Raw genomic sequence first — 18,466 nt, forward strand, 5'->3', positions numbered from 1 at the left:
CTAAAGAACTCGAGAGGTCTACTCTAGAATTCTTGGGTGTCTTCCATAGGCCTTTTTCCAAGAGCTTTTTCTCCTATTCGGTGAGAGTGGTCTGATAGTTCTGCCTGAGAGGAGGCAAACCCTTCTGAGTGGTCAGACCCTAGGTCTACTTGTTCTAGGGACTGAGAAGAGGGTTTTCCCTTAGAACGAGTAATTTTTCTAGTGGAGGCAGACGGTTTCTTGAAGTGTTTAGCCATGGAAAAGTTTTGAGGAAGAGTTTGAAGGATTTTTGGAGAAGGGTTTCTGAGTGATAGGAACGATGAAGACAGAGAAGGGTGATTCAGAGTATTAAAAGAACGGAATTTTGACGGTTGAGTGCAGTAAAGGAAAGGGTGTCAGTGAAGGGTCATGGTGATTGATTTGCTTTCTTGAAAGCTGCGACTGATGGGAAAAGAGAGGGAAATCAGAGGCGCTAAATTAATGCATACTTACACAGAAAGACGAAATTAAAAACATTGGACACATAAGAATTAAAACTAACACATAGGTTCTAATTTTTATGATCAAGAGAAATAATACCGAGTAGTTCTCTTAGGGGGAAAATCTATCTTCAAGTAAAGACTTAGTGAAAATGTCTGCTAATTGATCAGTTGTGCCAACAAATAATAATTCTATATCTCCCTTGAGAATATGATCTCTAATGAAATGATGTTTGATGTCTATATGCTTATCCCTAGAATGATGCACCAGATTCTTTGAGAGTATAGTACTAGATTTATCACAAAATATTTTAATAGGTTTAAAATATAGTTCATAGTCACCCAGTTGATGAGACATCCATAGTAACTACGCACAACATTGTCCAATGGCAATATATTCTGCCTCCGTTATGGATAGTGCAACTGAGCCTTGTTTCTTACTGCTCCATGATATTAATGCCTTTTCCAGTAACTGACATGTTCTACTAGTGCTTTTTCTGTCTTCCTTATCACATGTAAGATCAGCATCTGAAAACCCTTCCAGCTTAAAATTGTTAGAACGTGGATACCATAGTCCATAAGAAATAGTTCCGATGAAATAATGAATTATTCTCTTTACTGCAGTCAGATGCGACTCCTTAGGAGCTGATTGAAACCTGACACATTTTCATACACTAAACATAATATCTAGTTGACCAGCAATTAACTAAAGCAAAGAGCCAATCGTTCCACGATATTTGGTTTCGTCAACAGTATTTCCCTTTTCATCCTTGTAAAGACTTGTTGACGGGCTCATTGGTGTACCAATTGCTTTAGCACTGCTCATACCGAACTTCTGAATTATCTACTTTATATATTTTGTTTGGCACACAAACGTTCCTTCTTCATATTGTTGAATTTGAAATCTAAGAAAAAACGTAAGCTCCCCCATCATGCTCATTTCAAACTCACTTTGCATGATACTAGCAAATTCCTTGCACAAAATAGGGTTAGTACTACCAAAGATAATATCATCAACATAAACTTGAATAATAAGATTACCTTTTGATGATCTTTTGATAAATAGTGTAGTATCTACTTTACCTCTTATAAACCCATGATCAAGTAGAAATGAACTAAGCCTTCCGTACCAGGCTTATGGAGCTTGTTTGAGTCCATACAGAGCTTTAGTCAACTTATACATGTGGTAAGGGAATTTTGATTCTTCAAAACCAGGAGGTTGTTTAACATATGCTTCCTCATCAATAAAGCCATTTTAAAAGGCACGTAGAATCCGTATAGACTCTAGTCGAGCTACTGGTGCAAAGGTTTCATCGTAGTCGGCTCCTTCCTGCTGTAAATAGCCTTGAGCTACTAATCTGGCTTTGTTTCTTACAATCTTTCCATCTTCGTTGAGCTTATTTCTGAAAACCTTTTAGTTCCAATTACAGTAGCATCTGCAGGTTTAGACAGTAGTTTCCAAACTTGGTTCTTATCAAATTGATCGAGTTCTTCATGCATTGCTTGTACCCAGCTGGAGTCTTTTAGGGCTTCCTCAACCTTCTTTGGTTCAATCTGGGAGATGAGTGCTACATTTGCTTTTTTCTTGAGAGCTCCTCTGGTTTTTATTCCTTCACTTGGATCTCCTATGATAAACTTTTGAGATATTTTGGTTCATTTATCCACTCATTTGGACGTGTTGCATTCATATGAGTAGTTGACTCCTTCTATCGTTCTGGTTGACTGTTGACAAGCTCAATAGTTGACTCTATGATACCGTCTAGCCTATCAGTTGACTTTTTGTGGTTTGCTTGACTAAGGTGTTTCTTGACTTATATCTTCATCACCTGCAATAATTCCTTTCTCGGCCGTAGAGTTATTTTCATTGAATATAACATGTACAGATTCTTCTATAGATAAAGTATGTTTATTATAAACTCTAAAAGATCTATTGTTAATGGAATAACCCAAAAAATACCTTCATCACTTCTTGAATCAAATTTTCCAAGATTGTCCTTACTATTGTTGTGGATAATACATTTGCTGCCAAAAGGATGGAAATAACCTATGTTGGGTCGTTTACCTTTCCATAGTTCATATGGAGTCTTCTTCATGGTAGGTCTTATAAGATAACTGTTGAGAATGTGGCAAGTTGTGCTTACTGCTTCTGCCCAAAAATGGTTTGGCAAGGAATGTTTCAATATTATAGTTCTGGCCATATCTTATAGAGTTCTATTTTTCCGCTTAACTACTCCATTCTGTTGAGGTGATCTTGGAGCTAGAAGTTGTGAGTGTATCCTTGATCACTGCAGAAATATTCAAATGCTCTGCTTTCGAATTCTCCTCCACGATCACTTTGAATAGTAGTAATAAGATACCCCTTTTCTCTTTCAACTCTCTTACATAAAATCTCAAATTTTTTCAAAGTTTTATCTTTGTGAGATAGAAAAATCACCCATGTAAAACGTGAGTAGTCATCAACAATAACAAAAGCATATTATTTTCCTCCTATGCTAGCAGTTCTGGTAGGTCCAAACAAATTCATATGAAGCAATTGTAAAGGCTTGGTGGTAGACACAATGTCTTTGTTTTTTAAAGAGTTTCTGGTTTGTTTACCAATTTGACATGCATCACATACATGGTTTCTAGAAAAAATGAGTTTAGGGAGACCAATAACTAAATCATGCTTGGAGAGTTTCTCAATAAGATGCATGCTTGCATGACCAAGTTTCTTATGCCACAACCATGGATCATTAGATATAGATGCTAAGCAGATGTGACTATCTAGACATTCAAAAGCATCAAGAATATAAACATTTCCATACCTTTTTTCTGGGAGTATTATTTTACCTGTCTCATCTTCAATGGCACAACTTATTTTTTTGAATTTAACTTCGTATCTTGAATCACACAACTAACTTATATTCAGGAGATTGTATTTGAGTCCATCTACAATATACACTTAAGTAATATCACAATTGTTATTGAATGGAACTATGCCAGTGCCAACTATCTTTCATTTTGAGTCATCGCCAAATTTGACACTTCCTCCATTTATCTTTGTAACTTCTTTGAACAGGTTTTTGTCACCTATCATGTGACTAGAACAAGCACTATCTAAGTACCATTTTCCTTCACGGCTCTTCCTATGGTGTTCCTGCAAAACAGAATTGTCACTTTCTTTTAGGTACCCAAGCTTGCTTGGGTCCTTGTTGGTCAGTATTACTAATATCAGGATTGTTTTGGGGTTTCCTAATCCATCCTGAGACATTAGATTTACAAAATCGACAGAAAGAGTATTTATGTCCACTATTATTACAGTAGTGACACATACGGGCTGATCCATTTTTTGATCTTCCACTTGTGTTAGTGCTTATGGACTTAGTTTTAACTGGTCCTTTTCCAGTTGACTTGTAAGTCCCCTAGTTAGACTTGATAGAACTGTGACTGGTGGACTTGCGCATGCCATTAAGTTGCATTTGCAATTCCTGAACTTCATCTTGAAGTACCTTCTTTTAAATTTCACATACTTCAAGCTTGAGTTCCAAGTCTTTCTTTTTCCTATTGAGTCTCCGTAGTTCATTCATAATTTTTTTAGACTCTTTTAGAGTAAGGTCAAGAATATCCTGCAATTCATTACATCTATCACAGTTATAAGATCTTACCTCTCTTGTTTCGCCTAGTGCCATGAAATAATTTTTAATATCACCTTTGCATTCGTCGTCTGATGCATATTCATCGGTCCAACAGTCAGACAGTTTGTTCATGTCGTTTTCCAGGATTGTCATGAAGCATAGATTTGCTACTTCCTCATTTTCTGAATTGTCTTCATCACTCCAGCTTCCAAAAGATTTGTTTTTATGGAATCCTCTGGAAACCTTTCTTTTAAGATCTGGGCATTCAGCTTGAACGTTCCCATATCTTCCATACTCATAACATTTTCCATCATTCTTGTCTTGTTCATTATATTGCCTGGTTCGCCTGGAGGGCATCCCACCTCTTCTTGTGTTTCTGTATCTTCTCATTAAGCCATCCATGTTTCTTGATACCATGGCAATATCTTCTTCAAGAGCTTCAGAGTCATCATCAATGCCATTTTCTGGTTTTTCAGTTGTGGCTTTGAAAGCGACTGTTTTCTTCTTTCTTCCTGGTTTGTTTTCTTGAGATGAGTTTTCTCGAATGCTATCAGATCTCCTCGAAGCTCATCGTATGATAGTTTGTTTAGATCTTGTGATTCGAGTGCAACTACTTTTGTCTACCAAGTGGTAGGTAGACTTCTTAGAATTTTCCAAACTTGATCACCACTTGAGTATGGTTTACCAAAAGCTTTTAGATCGCTAATGATTTTGCTGAACCTTGCAAACATTTCCTCAATGGATTCTCCTTCTTTCATCTAGAAGAGTTCATAGTCGTGAACCAACATGTTAATGTGAGTTTCTTTCACTTTGCTGGTTCCTTCATAAGTAACTTCCAGTTTATCCCACATTTCTTTGATTATATCACAACTTGATATTTTCTCATATTCCTCTCCACTTATAGCATTATAGAGTAAATTTTGTGCTTTAGCATTGACCTGAAAAACTGCCATTTGCTCGCCTGTGTACTCATCTATATCTTCTGGATCAGCATGTGGTTAAGCGGTTGGTGGTAGTGGATAGTTAGTTCCCTTTTTTGATAACGCGCCATACTTTGACATCATAGGATTTTGCGTATATTTCCATACTCACTTTCTAGTGAAAAAATGGTGTCCATTGAAATATGGTGGCCTAACTTGCGATGTTCCTTCTTGAAAAAGTTCTCCAACAATTACCTGATTTGTCATGATCTTTTCTCACAAATTGTTAAGCAAAAAGTGTGAGACTAGATCTGATACCAATTGAAAGTACAAGATATTGGGGGGGGGGGGGGGTGAATTGCCTATTTAAAAATTATATTCTAATCAGTTGACTAGTTTACCAATTAGTCGACTAGAAATAAGAGCAGGATGGAAGTAAAGCAGAATTAAAGTGCAGGAAATAAAGACACCAGAATTTTATACCGGTTCGCATTCAATGTGAATCCTACTCTAGTCCCCTTGGGTTTCAAGGGTGTTCTCTTTCAGTGATCGAAATTTCTTGAGTACAGAATGATTGATGTAGCTTTACACCAACAGTTTGATCTCTATATCACTTTTCTCTTCTTGATACAATGCATCACCAGTGTTTATCTCTTTTTTTTCTCTTACTAGTTACACAACAAAACTATAAGAACTACAATGCTTGTTTGGAGTAGAACAAAAGGAGTGAAAATGGTTAGTTCAAAGTATATCTTTTTCAAGTCTGGAACATGTGTATATATACACTTCATGAGTCCTTCTTGAAAGACATGAATCTTGAGAGATTGCAAACCCAAAGGAATTGATCCTTCAAAGGAATCATAGATTGATTCTTTCCAAGAATAAGGTCAAATTTCCGTTGATCTTCCTTGATTTATGGTGTTGCCGAGCTTTCCCTCCGCTAGACATATCTCTTTGTTACTTGAGGCATATACGCTAGATCCCTTGATTTGTGGCAGTGAATCCTTTTGTGATCGCATTTCCCTTTAATTTGGGACCTTCCAGGAATAGCTTCCGTCAATCATTTATAGAATCACTGATTGATTCTTCATCCGGATCTCCGTTGCTTCTTCCTTTTTCCTCGCTAATCATTGATTCTTTTTCCTTGTGTTGCTTTTAAAGCCCTAGTTAATAGATGGTTTCCTTAATCTATTCTTGACTTCTTCACTTCTTTGATTTCCTACCTGATCCTGCACCAAATGTGATATGTTATTTGTCATCATTAAAACTTATAGTTAACAAAATTGGCTAACTCGATAAGTTGTTTGGCTGCTGGATCATGATGCATGCCTTATTTTATAGCCTCACGAATGTTCCAACTTGCTGAAGTGTTAAAAGCAAGCTTGGCTTTCTGGCTCAAGGCATTGGCTACAACGTTCACTTTATCGTCTTGTACTTTAGCACATAATCAAACTCAGCCAAAAAATCCTTCCACCTAGCCTGTTTTGGTGTGAGCTTCTTCTATGTCCGAAAGTAGCTAGTATCCACATTGTCAGTCTTGACCACGAACCTCGACCCGGGCAAATAATATCGCCATGTACGAAGGCAATGCACAATGGTAGTCATTTCCATCTCTTGCACCGTGTAATGTCGCTCCGTCTCATTTAACTTACGGCTCTCAAATGCTATGGGATGCTTATCATGCATGAGGACACCCCCAATGGCAAAGTTTGAGGAATCTGTGTGCACCTCAAATGTCTTGGAAACGTCAGGTAGCGCCAAGACTGGCTCCTTTGTTACAGCTGCCTTAAGGCCTTCAAACGTCTTTTGACAATGCTCCGTCCAAACCCATGGCTTGTTCTTCTTTAGAAACTCAGTCAATAGCACGACTTTTGCTGAGTAGCCACTCATGAACCGACGATAGTAGTTAACAAGGCCAATGAAGGATCTCAACTCAGTTACCTTTATAGGTGCCTACCACTCCTGGATAGCATGTACCTTAGCCTCATCCATGCGTAGCTCGCCATTGCTAATAACATGGCCTAATAAGTGCAACTTTGATTGTGTAAACTCGCATTTCTCCCTCTTGATGTATAGCTCGTTCTCCCACAAGACTTGGAAAACCTTCCTTAAGTGCTCCATATGCTCCTCCAAGGTGTTGCTGTAGATGACTATGTCATCTAGGTAGAGTACCACGAATTGATCAAGGTAGGGATGAAACATCTTGTTCATAAGGGTGCAAAATATGACCGGTGCATTGGTTAAGCAGAAGGGCATCACCAACCACTCAAAGGCTCCATATCTCGTCACACATGTTGTCTTCGGCTCATCCCCTTCTGCAATGCGAACCTGGTAGTAGCCCATGCGAAGATCCACCTTGGTAAAGTACTTCGCTTTCCCAAGTCTATCGAACAAGTCAACAATGAATGGGATCGGGTACTTATTCTTTATTGTGACCTTATTAAGTGCTCGGTAGTCTATGCACAACGATCCATCCTTCTTCTTCTGGAACAATACTGGTGTGTCGAAAGGTGCCTTTGATGGGGTGAATGTGACCAACATCTAGTAGCTCTTTCAATTGTTTTCTGAGCTCCTCTAGCTCGGGCGGTGCCATACGATATGGAGCAAATGCAGGTGGCTTAGCCCCTGGCTCCAACTCAATCTTGTGATCCACCTCTCGCCTAGGCAGCAAGTGCTTAGGCAACTCCTCGGGCATGGCATCTTTGTTTTCCTCAAGCAACTTCTCTATGCAAGGCGGCAGTGTCTCTTGAAAACTCTTATCTTCCTCCAGACTTGCGATGGTTGCCACGAACATTGGCTCCCCCTTCTTGATCCCCTTGACAACCTGCATAGCTAAAAGTTATGCTTGGCTCTGTCCGTGTAGCATAGTCACTGTAGGTACCATGCAAGGTCCTTCTCGCTCAATAACTAAGAGACGTTGGAGGTAGGGGTCGATCAAAGTATGACAATGTCTAAAGAACTCTTGCCCCAATATGATGTCAAAGATATCCATAGAGGTTAAGGTAAAGTTTGTCATACCTTTCCAAGTTCCCAATTTGACACCAACTCCATTAGCTACCCACGAGCATTCTGTGCGTCGGCATTCACGGTCTTGATGTGAGAGTTGGTTGGAGAAAGCTTCAATTCTAAGTCTATTTGCGAAAGCCTCAATAACAGAATTATGAGTTGCTCCAGTATCCACCATTATACGAGCAGGCTTGTTGTTGATGGTGAGATCCACGTACTGATTGCCATTCTCCGTAGGTTGGATAGATTGCTTCGTGACAGCACCGCATAATCCGATCATACCCAACTGTGCAGTTCCCAAACTCTCTCCTTGCTGCTTCTCCTTCCGTTCACGGACCATGGCGTTGTGGCTCTTTAGGTCGGGACAATTCCTGAATATGTGCGGCCCTCCGCATATGTAACATCCCTTCTTCTTGGCCTGCGCCTTCTTCTTGGTGTAGCCATGACGACCACTCGACTTTTTGAAATCTTGAGTCTTGTAGTATTGTTGTTGTATCTCCTTGTCTTTGCCACGGTCTCCCCCACCTTTGATACTGTTAAACTTTGATTCTTTGCCTTTGCCTTTGTCCTTCTTTTCATGCTCGAAATCCATCAATGATTCGGCCTCCACTATGTCTTGATCTATATCTGCGACTTACCGACATTGCAACTCCTGCTTAGCCTAATTTTGCAACCCGTCTATGAAGTAGAACAACAAGTCATCATTGGTCAGGATGGGGATTTGAAGCATAAAGATAGTGAAGTCCTTGACGAAGATACATAAGCTCCCTGTTCGTTTCAACTCCCTAAGCTTACGCCTTGCCTCGTACAAGACATTGTTTGGAAAGAACTGTTGTTTGAACTCGACTTTGAAATGATCCCACATGCTAATAGTACATAGACCTTTATCTACGTCGGCCATCTTTCTTCTCCACCATAGAATGGCAGTCTCTGAGAGGTACAACACTATAGTGTTGATCATGGCCTCGTCATCCCTCACTTTGTCGTGCCTGAAGTAGTTCTCCAAGTGCCAAAGGAAGTTTTTCACTTCTTGTGCATCACAAACACCTTTGAACATCGGTGGTTTGGGAGCCTCGATCTTGGCCTCTCTCGTCACCACAACATTGCTGGCTGTATCGGTCACGCCAACACTAACATGCTGCTCGAGTGACTCTATCTTTACCTTCATAGCATCGATAGTACTCAAAGCCTCCATGAGTCTGCACTCTAAGGCAGTGATGGTTTGCCTTAGTTCCATATCGGTCTGTGTATGTCCCTCCAAGTCATTTCGTATACTCTCAATCTCTTCAAAAGTATGCCCCTTAAGAACGCTAATGGTACCTTCCACCTTCCCCAAGCATTGACTAAAGATCTCCACGACATCCATCCACGCATTCATCTTTATCACCCACTCTTTATCGAGCGAGACATCCTCGGGCATGGCATTCCTCTTTTTGTTACTGCCACTCTTGCCAACAACATCTTGGATGACGTTGGCTTGGGTGTTGGCAGCGTTAATTTCTCTATCGTTTGCCATTCCCTTAGTTGAAACCTTTGCTCTGATACCACGTTGTCACGTCCTTAGTCGTTAACTAAGTACACGTGTGGCTCTTGACAATTTGCTCACGATCTTGCACAACTTGCTCACATTCTTGCTATGCCAAGTCAGCCTTACTACACTCAAGATCACTGAGAGAATGGTAGAAAGAACACAAGAGAATTGTTAAAGGAAGCTTTGTTTTAGAGAGAACTGGAATTGTTTGCTTAGTAAATTACAAATGGATGACCCCCTTTATATACTAGTCTCCTAGGGGCTAGAGTGTAAATATTAATTGTTACACAAGTTCTTAATATTTACAAGATAAGGGTTTTCTCTAGAATTCTCTACAAGCCTATAAGATTCCATAGACTTTCCTAGCAAATCCATAGGCATCTAGGGTCTTCCAAAGGAAATCGCCATATTTCTCTAGAATCTTCTCACAAATACTAGCTTTCCTCTAATAGGTTATATGTACCTTATAATGTTTTGATGATCTAACAAACTTAATGACAAGAAACAGATAAAGAACCTGATATACACCCTCAAGTACGTAGGAATAACAAGTCTCAAGCTGGAGATATAAATAAACTATTCAGATGACAAAGACACAACAAGGGGAACAGATGGACATCAGTTCCCCTGGCGACCGTACCCAGTCAACTCTCCATGAGCTGTAAAGTTGTTGCCTGCACACGTAACAGTGCAAAACAGTGTAGCAGTCAACTTCATTGGGAATGCTCATGTACCAACATGCTTGCATCATTCAAGTGATGTCACCAATGTTATATTAATATTAAACTGAAGGCAAAACATCACTTGAACTCTCTGAAGAATCCATCAAGCCCTCTCTCAAGTGACCAATCAATCTGGCAAGCGATTCTCAAGAGCATAGAACAAAGAACAACACAACAACAGACCAGTTCCCTGTACTGAGTTATTACCTGTACTTAGTTGTGTTGCACCTTTGTTAAAGGTCTTTACTTGTAATTCCTACTTAGCTTAGTAAGAAGCATTGTGTAGGAAACCTTTGTAAATCATAAACCCTTGTGTTTGTGTCTTGGCTAGAGTTAGTCGAGTTATAAGTCTTTGTAATAGAGTTATTACAAAGTAGTTTGTAATAGAGTTGTTACAAGTTAGTGAGGGATTAAGAGGTTAATTCCTAGGTTACAATAGGTTGTAATCTAAATGTTTGCTCAGTAGTGAAGTTGCAATCCTACAAGGGTAGGTCGTGCTTTTTAATCCCGTGAGCTGGGAGTTTTTCACGTAAAACCTCTTTGTGTCATTTACCTACTGCAGTGTACGTATGTTCTGTAGGAACTAATAGAGAACCTGGCTCTCTATATATTTTGGTGAACCCTTAAATTCTATCAATTGGTATTAGAGCGGGTTCTTTCTATCAGGCTAACACCTAGAAAGGATCGCCATGGCTGCTCCACCAAACTTTGAAGAGGGTCAATCTACCTACAGACTACCAAGGTTCAACGGCCAATACTATGGATGGTGGAAGACAAGGATGCAGGACTTTATCATGGCTGAAGACTCGGAGCTCTGGGACGTCATCTGCAATGGACCCTTCATCCGTATAAAAACCAAAGGTGACCCAGTAGTAACAATTCCCAAAACAAGAAAAGAATTCAATGATGTTGATTGCAAGGCCATAGAGAAGAACTTTCGAGCAAAGAAAATTCTTGTCTGTGGTATTGGTCCTGATAAGTACAACAGGATTTCAGCATGCCAATGTGCTAAGGAGATCTGGGAAGCTCTCCAAACAGCTCATGAAGGGACAACTTAGGTTAAGCAATCAAAGATTGAAATGCTTACCACAGAATACGAGCTTTTCAGGATGAAAGACGATGATTCCATCCAGTACATGCATACTCGGTTCACCTCCATCATCAATGAGCTTCATTCTCAAGGAGAAATCATTCCAAGGAACAAACTTGTCAGGAAAATACTCAGTGTTTTACCTAGTTCCTGGGAAAACAAAGTGAATGCTATCACAGAGGCAAAGGATTTGCAAAAGCTAACCATTGATTAACTTGTTAGGATAATGAGAAGAGAGCCCAAAAGGGAGAAGAACCTAGTCCTCAAGATGGACAATAATGATTCAGGTGATGAGGATGCTGATATGGCTTACCTGACAAAAAGATTCCAGAAAATGGTTCGCAGAAATGGAGGCATTCCAAAAGGGGGCAGCTCCAGCAAGCCAAAAGGTTATGACCTATGTCATAAGTGTGGTAAGCCAGGATATTTCATCAAGGATTGTCCTCTCCTTAAGCAAGATCAATACAAACACAGCACAGACAAAGCAGCTAAGAGGAACTCAGTTCCTGACAAATGTTTCAAGAGGAAAAATGCCAGTGACAATGTTGTGAAACAAGCTCTTGCTGCATGGGGAGACTCTTCCAGTGAATCTGAAGAAGATGATGATACAGCTCCATGATGGCACTGAAAAGTAAAGCAGCTGAGTATGACTCTATCTTTGCCGTGATGGCACAGTTTGATAATGATGAAGATGACGACGATGATGATGAGGTAAACTTTCTAGATGTTCAAAGAAATCTGAAGTCTTATTCTCCTAAAAAACTCATGTCCTTGGCAAATATTTTAATTGATGCTTATCACAGTCTTATAAATGATAAAAATGCATTAGCTTTAGAAATAGAAGACATAGAACATGAGAGAGATGATCTAGTGGTTGTTGTGGTTGTTCTAAAAGAAAATATTGAGTGTGTTAAAAAGGAGAAAAAAGCTATAACTGAAAAGGTTGCTAACATAGAGCATGAGAGAGATGACCTATTAGTAGTAGTTGTAGATCTGAAGGATACAATCGAGGAACTAAAAGGGAAAGGTAGGCATGAGCTTCTTGAAAAAGGAAAGGAAGTTGCTGATGAAACACATCTTAGGCTTGAAGATGAGATAAAATCAGTGTAATCTAGCTTGTGTGTTTAACTCGAGAAAAACAAATAACTTCAGGAAGAACTAGGTAGAGTCAAGAGTTATCTTGAAAAATCACTCAAGTGGACCTGGTCCTCTGAAGCTATCACTGCCATGTACGCGAACAATGGGGGAAACAGGCAGGGAATCAGGTTTCAAAGGAAAAAAACTCCATACAACCCTCATAGCAATTACATTACTGTACCGGACAACTGGCTCTACACTCACTATGGTAACACTGGGCATTTTAAGGAAACCTTTAGAGTGGTGATCTCAGCTGTCTAAGTACTATTGATGATGATGCAGAACTATGGCACAGAAGGCTGGGTCATGCAAGTTTCACGTTGCTGAACAAATTGGTCAAGAAGGACCTGGTTCGTGGTCTGCCCAAGTCAAGTTTCAAGGACCACAAGGTGTGTGATGGGTGTGTAAAATCAAATTATGTCAGATCCTCTTTCAAACCCAAAAAAAAAAGTTAGTACCTCAAGGCCACTTTATCTTCTCCACATGGATCTATGTGGACCTATGAGGGTGACAAGTAGCAGCGGAAAGAGGTACATCTTCGTTATAGTGGACGACTATTCCAGATTTACCTGGACTCTGTTTATCAGAACCAAGGATGAAACCTTCCAAGTGTTTGTTGCATTTATCAAGAAGATCCAGGTGAAGATGAGTATTAATGTAGTATGTATCAGGTCTGACCATGGGACAAAATTTGATAATGCCAAATTCAACGAATTCTGTTTTGAAAATGGCATTACTCACAATTTTTCAGCTCCAAGAACACCACAGCAAAATGGTGTTATAGAGAGGAACAATAGGACTCTTGAAGACATGGCAAGAACAATGCTGATTGACAGTGGGCAGAAGCAGTCAACACCGCATGCTACCTGATAAACATGTGCATGATCAGGTCCCTTCTGAACAAAATACCATATGAACTGCTGAACGGAAGGAAGCCCAAGCTGACATATTTAAGGACCTTTGGCTGTAAATGTTTTGTTCTCAACAACGACAAAGAAGCACTTGGGAAATTCGATGCCAAAAATGATGAAGGAATCCTTCTGGGATATTCATCACAAAGCAAAGCCTACAAAGTATACAACAAAAGAACTCAATGTGTTGGGGAAAGCATACATGTGATCTTTGATGAATCTTACCACTATTGTGAAAAGGACTTGCATGATAAGAGTAATCAAGATGGAGACCATTCAACTGTCCCTGGTGAAGTCATTGACATGGCAAATGGAAAGGCTGACATGATGAGTCACGTTAAGGAGTCAAATGAGGATGGTGCAACTATATCTCCAACTGATAGAGAGGAACCTAGTCCCGCAATCACAACAACTGAAGCTGAGAGCAGAGTTGTCGATGATGTTCAAGGCACCCCACATGGTGAGATGAGAAGAAGCCAAGGACCACAGTCAGAAATACCTGGATCATCTATCAATAAGATTCAGGTGTCTAGTTGGAAGCACAAAGGTCCACACCCTCTTGAAAACATAATCACTCCTCTTGATTCAGGAATTCAAACCAGATCAAAGGCTAGAAACTCACTTGCCTTCTCAGCCTTTCTCTCTCAAATAGAGTCCAAAAATATCAAAGATGCATTTAAAAATGCAGACTGGATTACATCTATGCAAGAAGAGCTCCATCAATTTGAGAGGAACAAGGTATGGCACCTGGTTCCACGACCTGCGGATTGAACTGTTATAGGAACCAGGTGGGTATTCAGAAACAAACTTGATGAGTTTGGAAACACAACCAGAAACAAGGCAAGGCTGGTAGTTCAAGGTTACAATCAGGAAGAAGAGATTGACGATGATGAAACTTATGTTCCAGTTGTTTGAATGGAGGCAATCAGAATTCTTATTGCCTTTGCATCGCATATGGAATTCAAATTGTTCCAAATGGATGTCAAAAGTGCATTTCTGAATGGTTTTCTAAAAGAAGAAGTCTTCGTCAAGCAACTACCTTTATTTGAGAATCACGAGCATACTGAGCACGTCTTTAAACTTGGAAAGGCTTTGTATGGGCTAAAGCAAGCTCCTCGCGCTTGGTATGAAAGGTTGTCAAAATTTCTTCTAGAAAATGGATTTACGAGAGGAAAAATTGACAATACCCTTTTTTTGAAGAAACGAGGGAGGAGCCTGCTCATTATGCAAGTCTATGTTGATGACATCATTTTTGGAGCAACAATCGACTCTCTGTGTGAGGAATTTGCAAAACTCATGGAAAGTGAGTTTGAATGAGCATGATGGGGGAATTGAATTTCTTCTTAGGTTTACAGGTGAAGCAAACTCAAAAAGGGACAATGATAAGCCAGCAGAAGTACATTAAGGAGCTGATGAAGAGATTTGACACGGAAGCATAAACAATCATTGATACTCCCATTGCCACAGCCACTCGTCTGGCCATGGATGAACTTGGTTCCTCTGTGAATGAGACCATGTATAGAGGTATCTGTCACGCCCCGAACCTGGGAGCGAGATCGGCACCTGGTGCCTCACCTAACCTAGCATACAAAATTGTGACTAAGGGACTCTGAATATATAATGTCATAATTTGGCCATGGGGCCACATTGCAAGAAAATTTGCGAAGCAAAATATAAAATTGAATGGAAAATAACACTGACTAAACATCAATATAAAGCTGGGCCGACAAGGCCGTCGTAACTATTACAGCTGACAAACCATCAAAATATACATACCAGGCCTACAAGCCCAACATATTGCACTAACTGATAGATTATGTCTACAAGCCTCTGCTGATGGATGTATTGTGATCGGAACAGGGCCCCGACCTACCCATAACATATATACATACATACAAAAGACGTACATGAAACCCTAGACCCGATAACTCCGAAGGACGTGGAGCTTACCGATCAGGCTGAAATCGGGGAACACCTACTGAGGAGGTCTACCCGTCTGTCTATCTGAACCTGCACGCATGAAATATAGCGTCCCCAAAAAAGGGACGTCAGTACGAAATAATGTACTGAGTATGTAAGGCAATAACATAACTGAAAACTGAATCTAAACTAATAATATAATAACTGAAAGTAACTGGGAGTGAAAGATGATATGGAGATATACTTACCTGTTGATACTGACTCAAGTCCTTTAATATAGTAAGTAAAATAAATGTCCGGCCCTATAAGGCTCGGTAGGCGTAACTGTTCGGCCATAGTAGGCTCACTCATAAGCGATCGGACATACTATGATCTGTATCTCGTCCATCCTGGGCTTGCTCATAGGCGCTCGTCCACAGTAGGCTCGGTATATAACTTACCATCTAATCAGAGGTTGCCCAATAGGGGCCTGCCCATCGATTATATCTCGATGGTGGTAAAAATACTATAATACTGTATATATATATATATATATATATATATATATATATATATATATATATATATATATATGACCCTCTGCTCTCTTGACTGGAAGAAAATAATACTTAACTGAATATAAAGTCTCGGTAAGGGAGAATACTATAACTTCTGAAACTAGGATAATGTGAATAAATTCATGAATACGAACTTCTCTTTATGTCTCCTTGTCAAACATATATAGTTACGGGATCATGCCAAAATGAAAGAAAAGGTTTAGCCTTAACATACCTTATCACAATTATTCCAATCACCAAGTTGAACTCGCCTCTTCGCACCTTAATCTACAATAAAGATAATAATACTATCATTAAGTTACGAAAGGTACAACTATCGCACAATGAACGACAAGCTTATTTTGTATTAAAATCGGCAGCATCTCCCCTATAATCTTTACTTCCTCCAAATTCAAGATAACACCAACAACACAAGAACGCAATAATAACAAACTATATAAATTAATTTCCAACCTTATATACACCACAACATACTACAAAATAGCCCAACACACCCCAATCTCTTCGTACACAAAACGACCACTGTATTAGTGTCAAACAGCCCAAAAATATTACGATGAATGACCAGCCCACCACCCTGCATTTATGTGGTGTTTCTCCACACCCTTCCTCCTACAAAACTCCACAAAACAGTAGTAAAACATGCAGCCTAACAACAACACAAAATAGTCCACAAAACAGTCTACAAAACAGTCCACAAAGCAGTCTGCTACAAGTGAATAACTCGAACTCACGGCTTCCGATCACCATCCCGTGAATTCTTACAAATACAGAACGACTTACTATGAATCTACAGTAGAAAAAAAATGGATGAAATAAAGCAGTAAACTTATCTTATTTGTTGGATAACTCAACTCCTATCTTGGTTCTTCAAACTCTAGGCTTTATCTCCAATTAGAACTTGAAAGGGAGAGAAAATCAATTGGGGTTTGTGGGCAATTTTTGGGAGAATTTTTGCAGAGATTATGTCTAGTTATTTTGCCCTATTATCAGTCTAATATATGAAGGGGATAGGCCTTTAAAAAGTCCTCTTTGGATGACCCGAACTGGCCCATTTTTGGACGATCCAAATTGGCCCATTTTGGATTCTCATTTAAGCAAGTAGGTGAGAGTCTGCGCAGTCTCGCAAAAATGCCCATATCTCTCTACTCCGATATCGTATTGACAAACGGTGTAATGCGTTAAAAAATAGACTCATAGATATTTAATTCAATGGGTGGAACATCCTATAACTCTAAGTATATTGGGAGAAAATCGTAGTTATATTTGACCCAAAGTTTCAGTAAAACTTATGAACGTAACTTGTGATGACTTTCATCGACTTTTGTTCCACCACTCGTTTGACTTCAAAACATAACACACGACTAACATAACTCATAACATAACCTCCTTATCATGTTAAACACCCTGGTCTCACCCCAAAAGTACATGCTATAACATTCCCAACTTGTCGACTTTCGACGAAATATTATTTTCTTCAATTCCTTCAGCTTCTGAACCTTCCAACCCTCTTTGTACTTGTTGTTCATGATTTTCAATATTTATAACCTCCGAGGTAACATGATTAACTTACTTTATATATTTTCAAAGCTGATCTCATTTTTGGTCCTACATTAGTTTGCTCACGACGCAGTTTTACGTACGAAAATATAGGGTGTAACATCATTCCCTCCTTGGGAACATTCGTCCTCGAATGTTTACTCTTAGAGACTTTGGAAAATTTTTGCCAGAGTCTCCTCCGTACACTAGACTATAACCAACCTGCACGCAACCAGAAAACATAATATGCATGCCACACATGGCCAATGTCTATAAATAGCAACACTTTGCCTCACACAGTCGTAAATCATAAATACAGAAAGTAAGGAAATAAGAGCTTACCTGATGACCTACTAGCCTGAATAGAGTTGTGCTGTAGCATCACATCTCGAGCCATATCTTCAGTTTGAAATAGGTAGGGGTATTTATATTTTATTTCTTCCTCTACTTCCTTTGTCATCTCATCCACAATCTTGCTTCTCCATAAAACCTTCACGGAGGCTACCTCCTTATTTTGTAGCTTGCGGATTTGTCAGTCTAGGATGGAAACTGGAATTTCCTCATATGACAAGTTCTCTATAATTTGTACATCATCCGTGGGCACCACTCTGGTAGGATCACCAATGCACTTCCGTAGCATAGATACGTGAAAAATCGGATGGACTGACTCCAATTCTGAGGGCAATTCTAACTCATAAGCTACTTGGACCACTCTCCGAATGATCCTATAAGGCCCAATATACCGTGGGCTAAGCTTGCCTTTCTTGCCAAACCCCATCACGCCTTTCATAGGGGATACCTTTAAGAATACCCAGTCATTAACCTCGAACTCTAAGTCTCATCGCGACACGTCAGAATATGACTTCTGATGACTCTGAGCTGTCAACAGTCGCTCCCGGATAAACTTTACTTTCTTTACAGCCTGTTGAACTAGGTCTGGACCATGTAACCTAGATTCTCCAACATCAAACCACCCTATAGGAGATCTGCACTTACACCCATAAAAAGCCTCGTACGGAGCCATCTGGATACTGGAGTGGTAACCGTTATTATATGAAAAC

At 39.7% G+C, this 18,466-nt stretch overlaps 5 protein-coding genes across 5 annotated transcripts; 3 read left to right on the top strand and 2 right to left on the bottom strand.

Annotated features, from left to right (window-relative positions):
* Positions 1–825: 825 nt before the first annotated feature.
* Positions 826–2,656, bottom strand: LOC117273749 (uncharacterized). Its single transcript, XM_033652943.1, has 3 exons — positions 2,416–2,656; positions 1,834–2,083; positions 826–1,114 (listed from the first exon to the last, which is right to left on the bottom strand). The coding sequence occupies exons 1-3, from the start codon at positions 2,654–2,656 to the stop codon at positions 826–828; spliced, it is 780 nt and encodes a 259-aa protein (XP_033508834.1).
* Positions 2,657–3,453: 797 nt separating this feature from the next.
* LOC138907795 (uncharacterized) lies at positions 3,454–6,882 on the bottom strand. The gene is made up of 5 exons (XM_070198411.1): positions 6,645–6,882; positions 4,882–5,054; positions 4,758–4,830; positions 3,968–4,584; positions 3,454–3,699 (listed from the first exon to the last, which is right to left on the bottom strand). The coding sequence occupies exons 1-5, from the start codon at positions 6,880–6,882 to the stop codon at positions 3,454–3,456; spliced, it is 1,347 nt and encodes a 448-aa protein (XP_070054512.1).
* Positions 6,883–10,940: 4,058 nt separating this feature from the next.
* Positions 10,941–11,309, top strand: LOC117273748 (uncharacterized). The gene has a single exon (XM_033652942.1). The coding sequence runs from the start codon at positions 10,941–10,943 to the stop codon at positions 11,307–11,309; it is 369 nt and encodes a 122-aa protein (XP_033508833.1).
* A 258-nt stretch (positions 11,310–11,567) lies between these two features.
* Positions 11,568–11,960, top strand: LOC138907810 (uncharacterized). Its single transcript, XM_070198427.1, has one exon. It carries the CDS (start codon positions 11,568–11,570, stop codon positions 11,958–11,960), a length of 393 nt encoding a protein of 130 aa, XP_070054528.1.
* Positions 11,961–13,353: 1,393 nt separating this feature from the next.
* LOC138907819 (uncharacterized) lies at positions 13,354–14,273 on the top strand. The gene is made up of 2 exons (XM_070198438.1): positions 13,354–14,127; positions 14,223–14,273. Exons 1-2 carry the CDS (start codon positions 13,354–13,356, stop codon positions 14,271–14,273), a joined length of 825 nt encoding a protein of 274 aa, XP_070054539.1.
* The last annotated feature ends 4,193 nt before the right edge of the window (positions 14,274–18,466 follow it).

This window comes from Nicotiana tomentosiformis, chromosome 1 (genome assembly GCF_000390325.3).
Source record: "Nicotiana tomentosiformis chromosome 1, ASM39032v3, whole genome shotgun sequence".
Taxonomy (NCBI): Eukaryota; Viridiplantae; Streptophyta; class Magnoliopsida; order Solanales; family Solanaceae; genus Nicotiana; species Nicotiana tomentosiformis.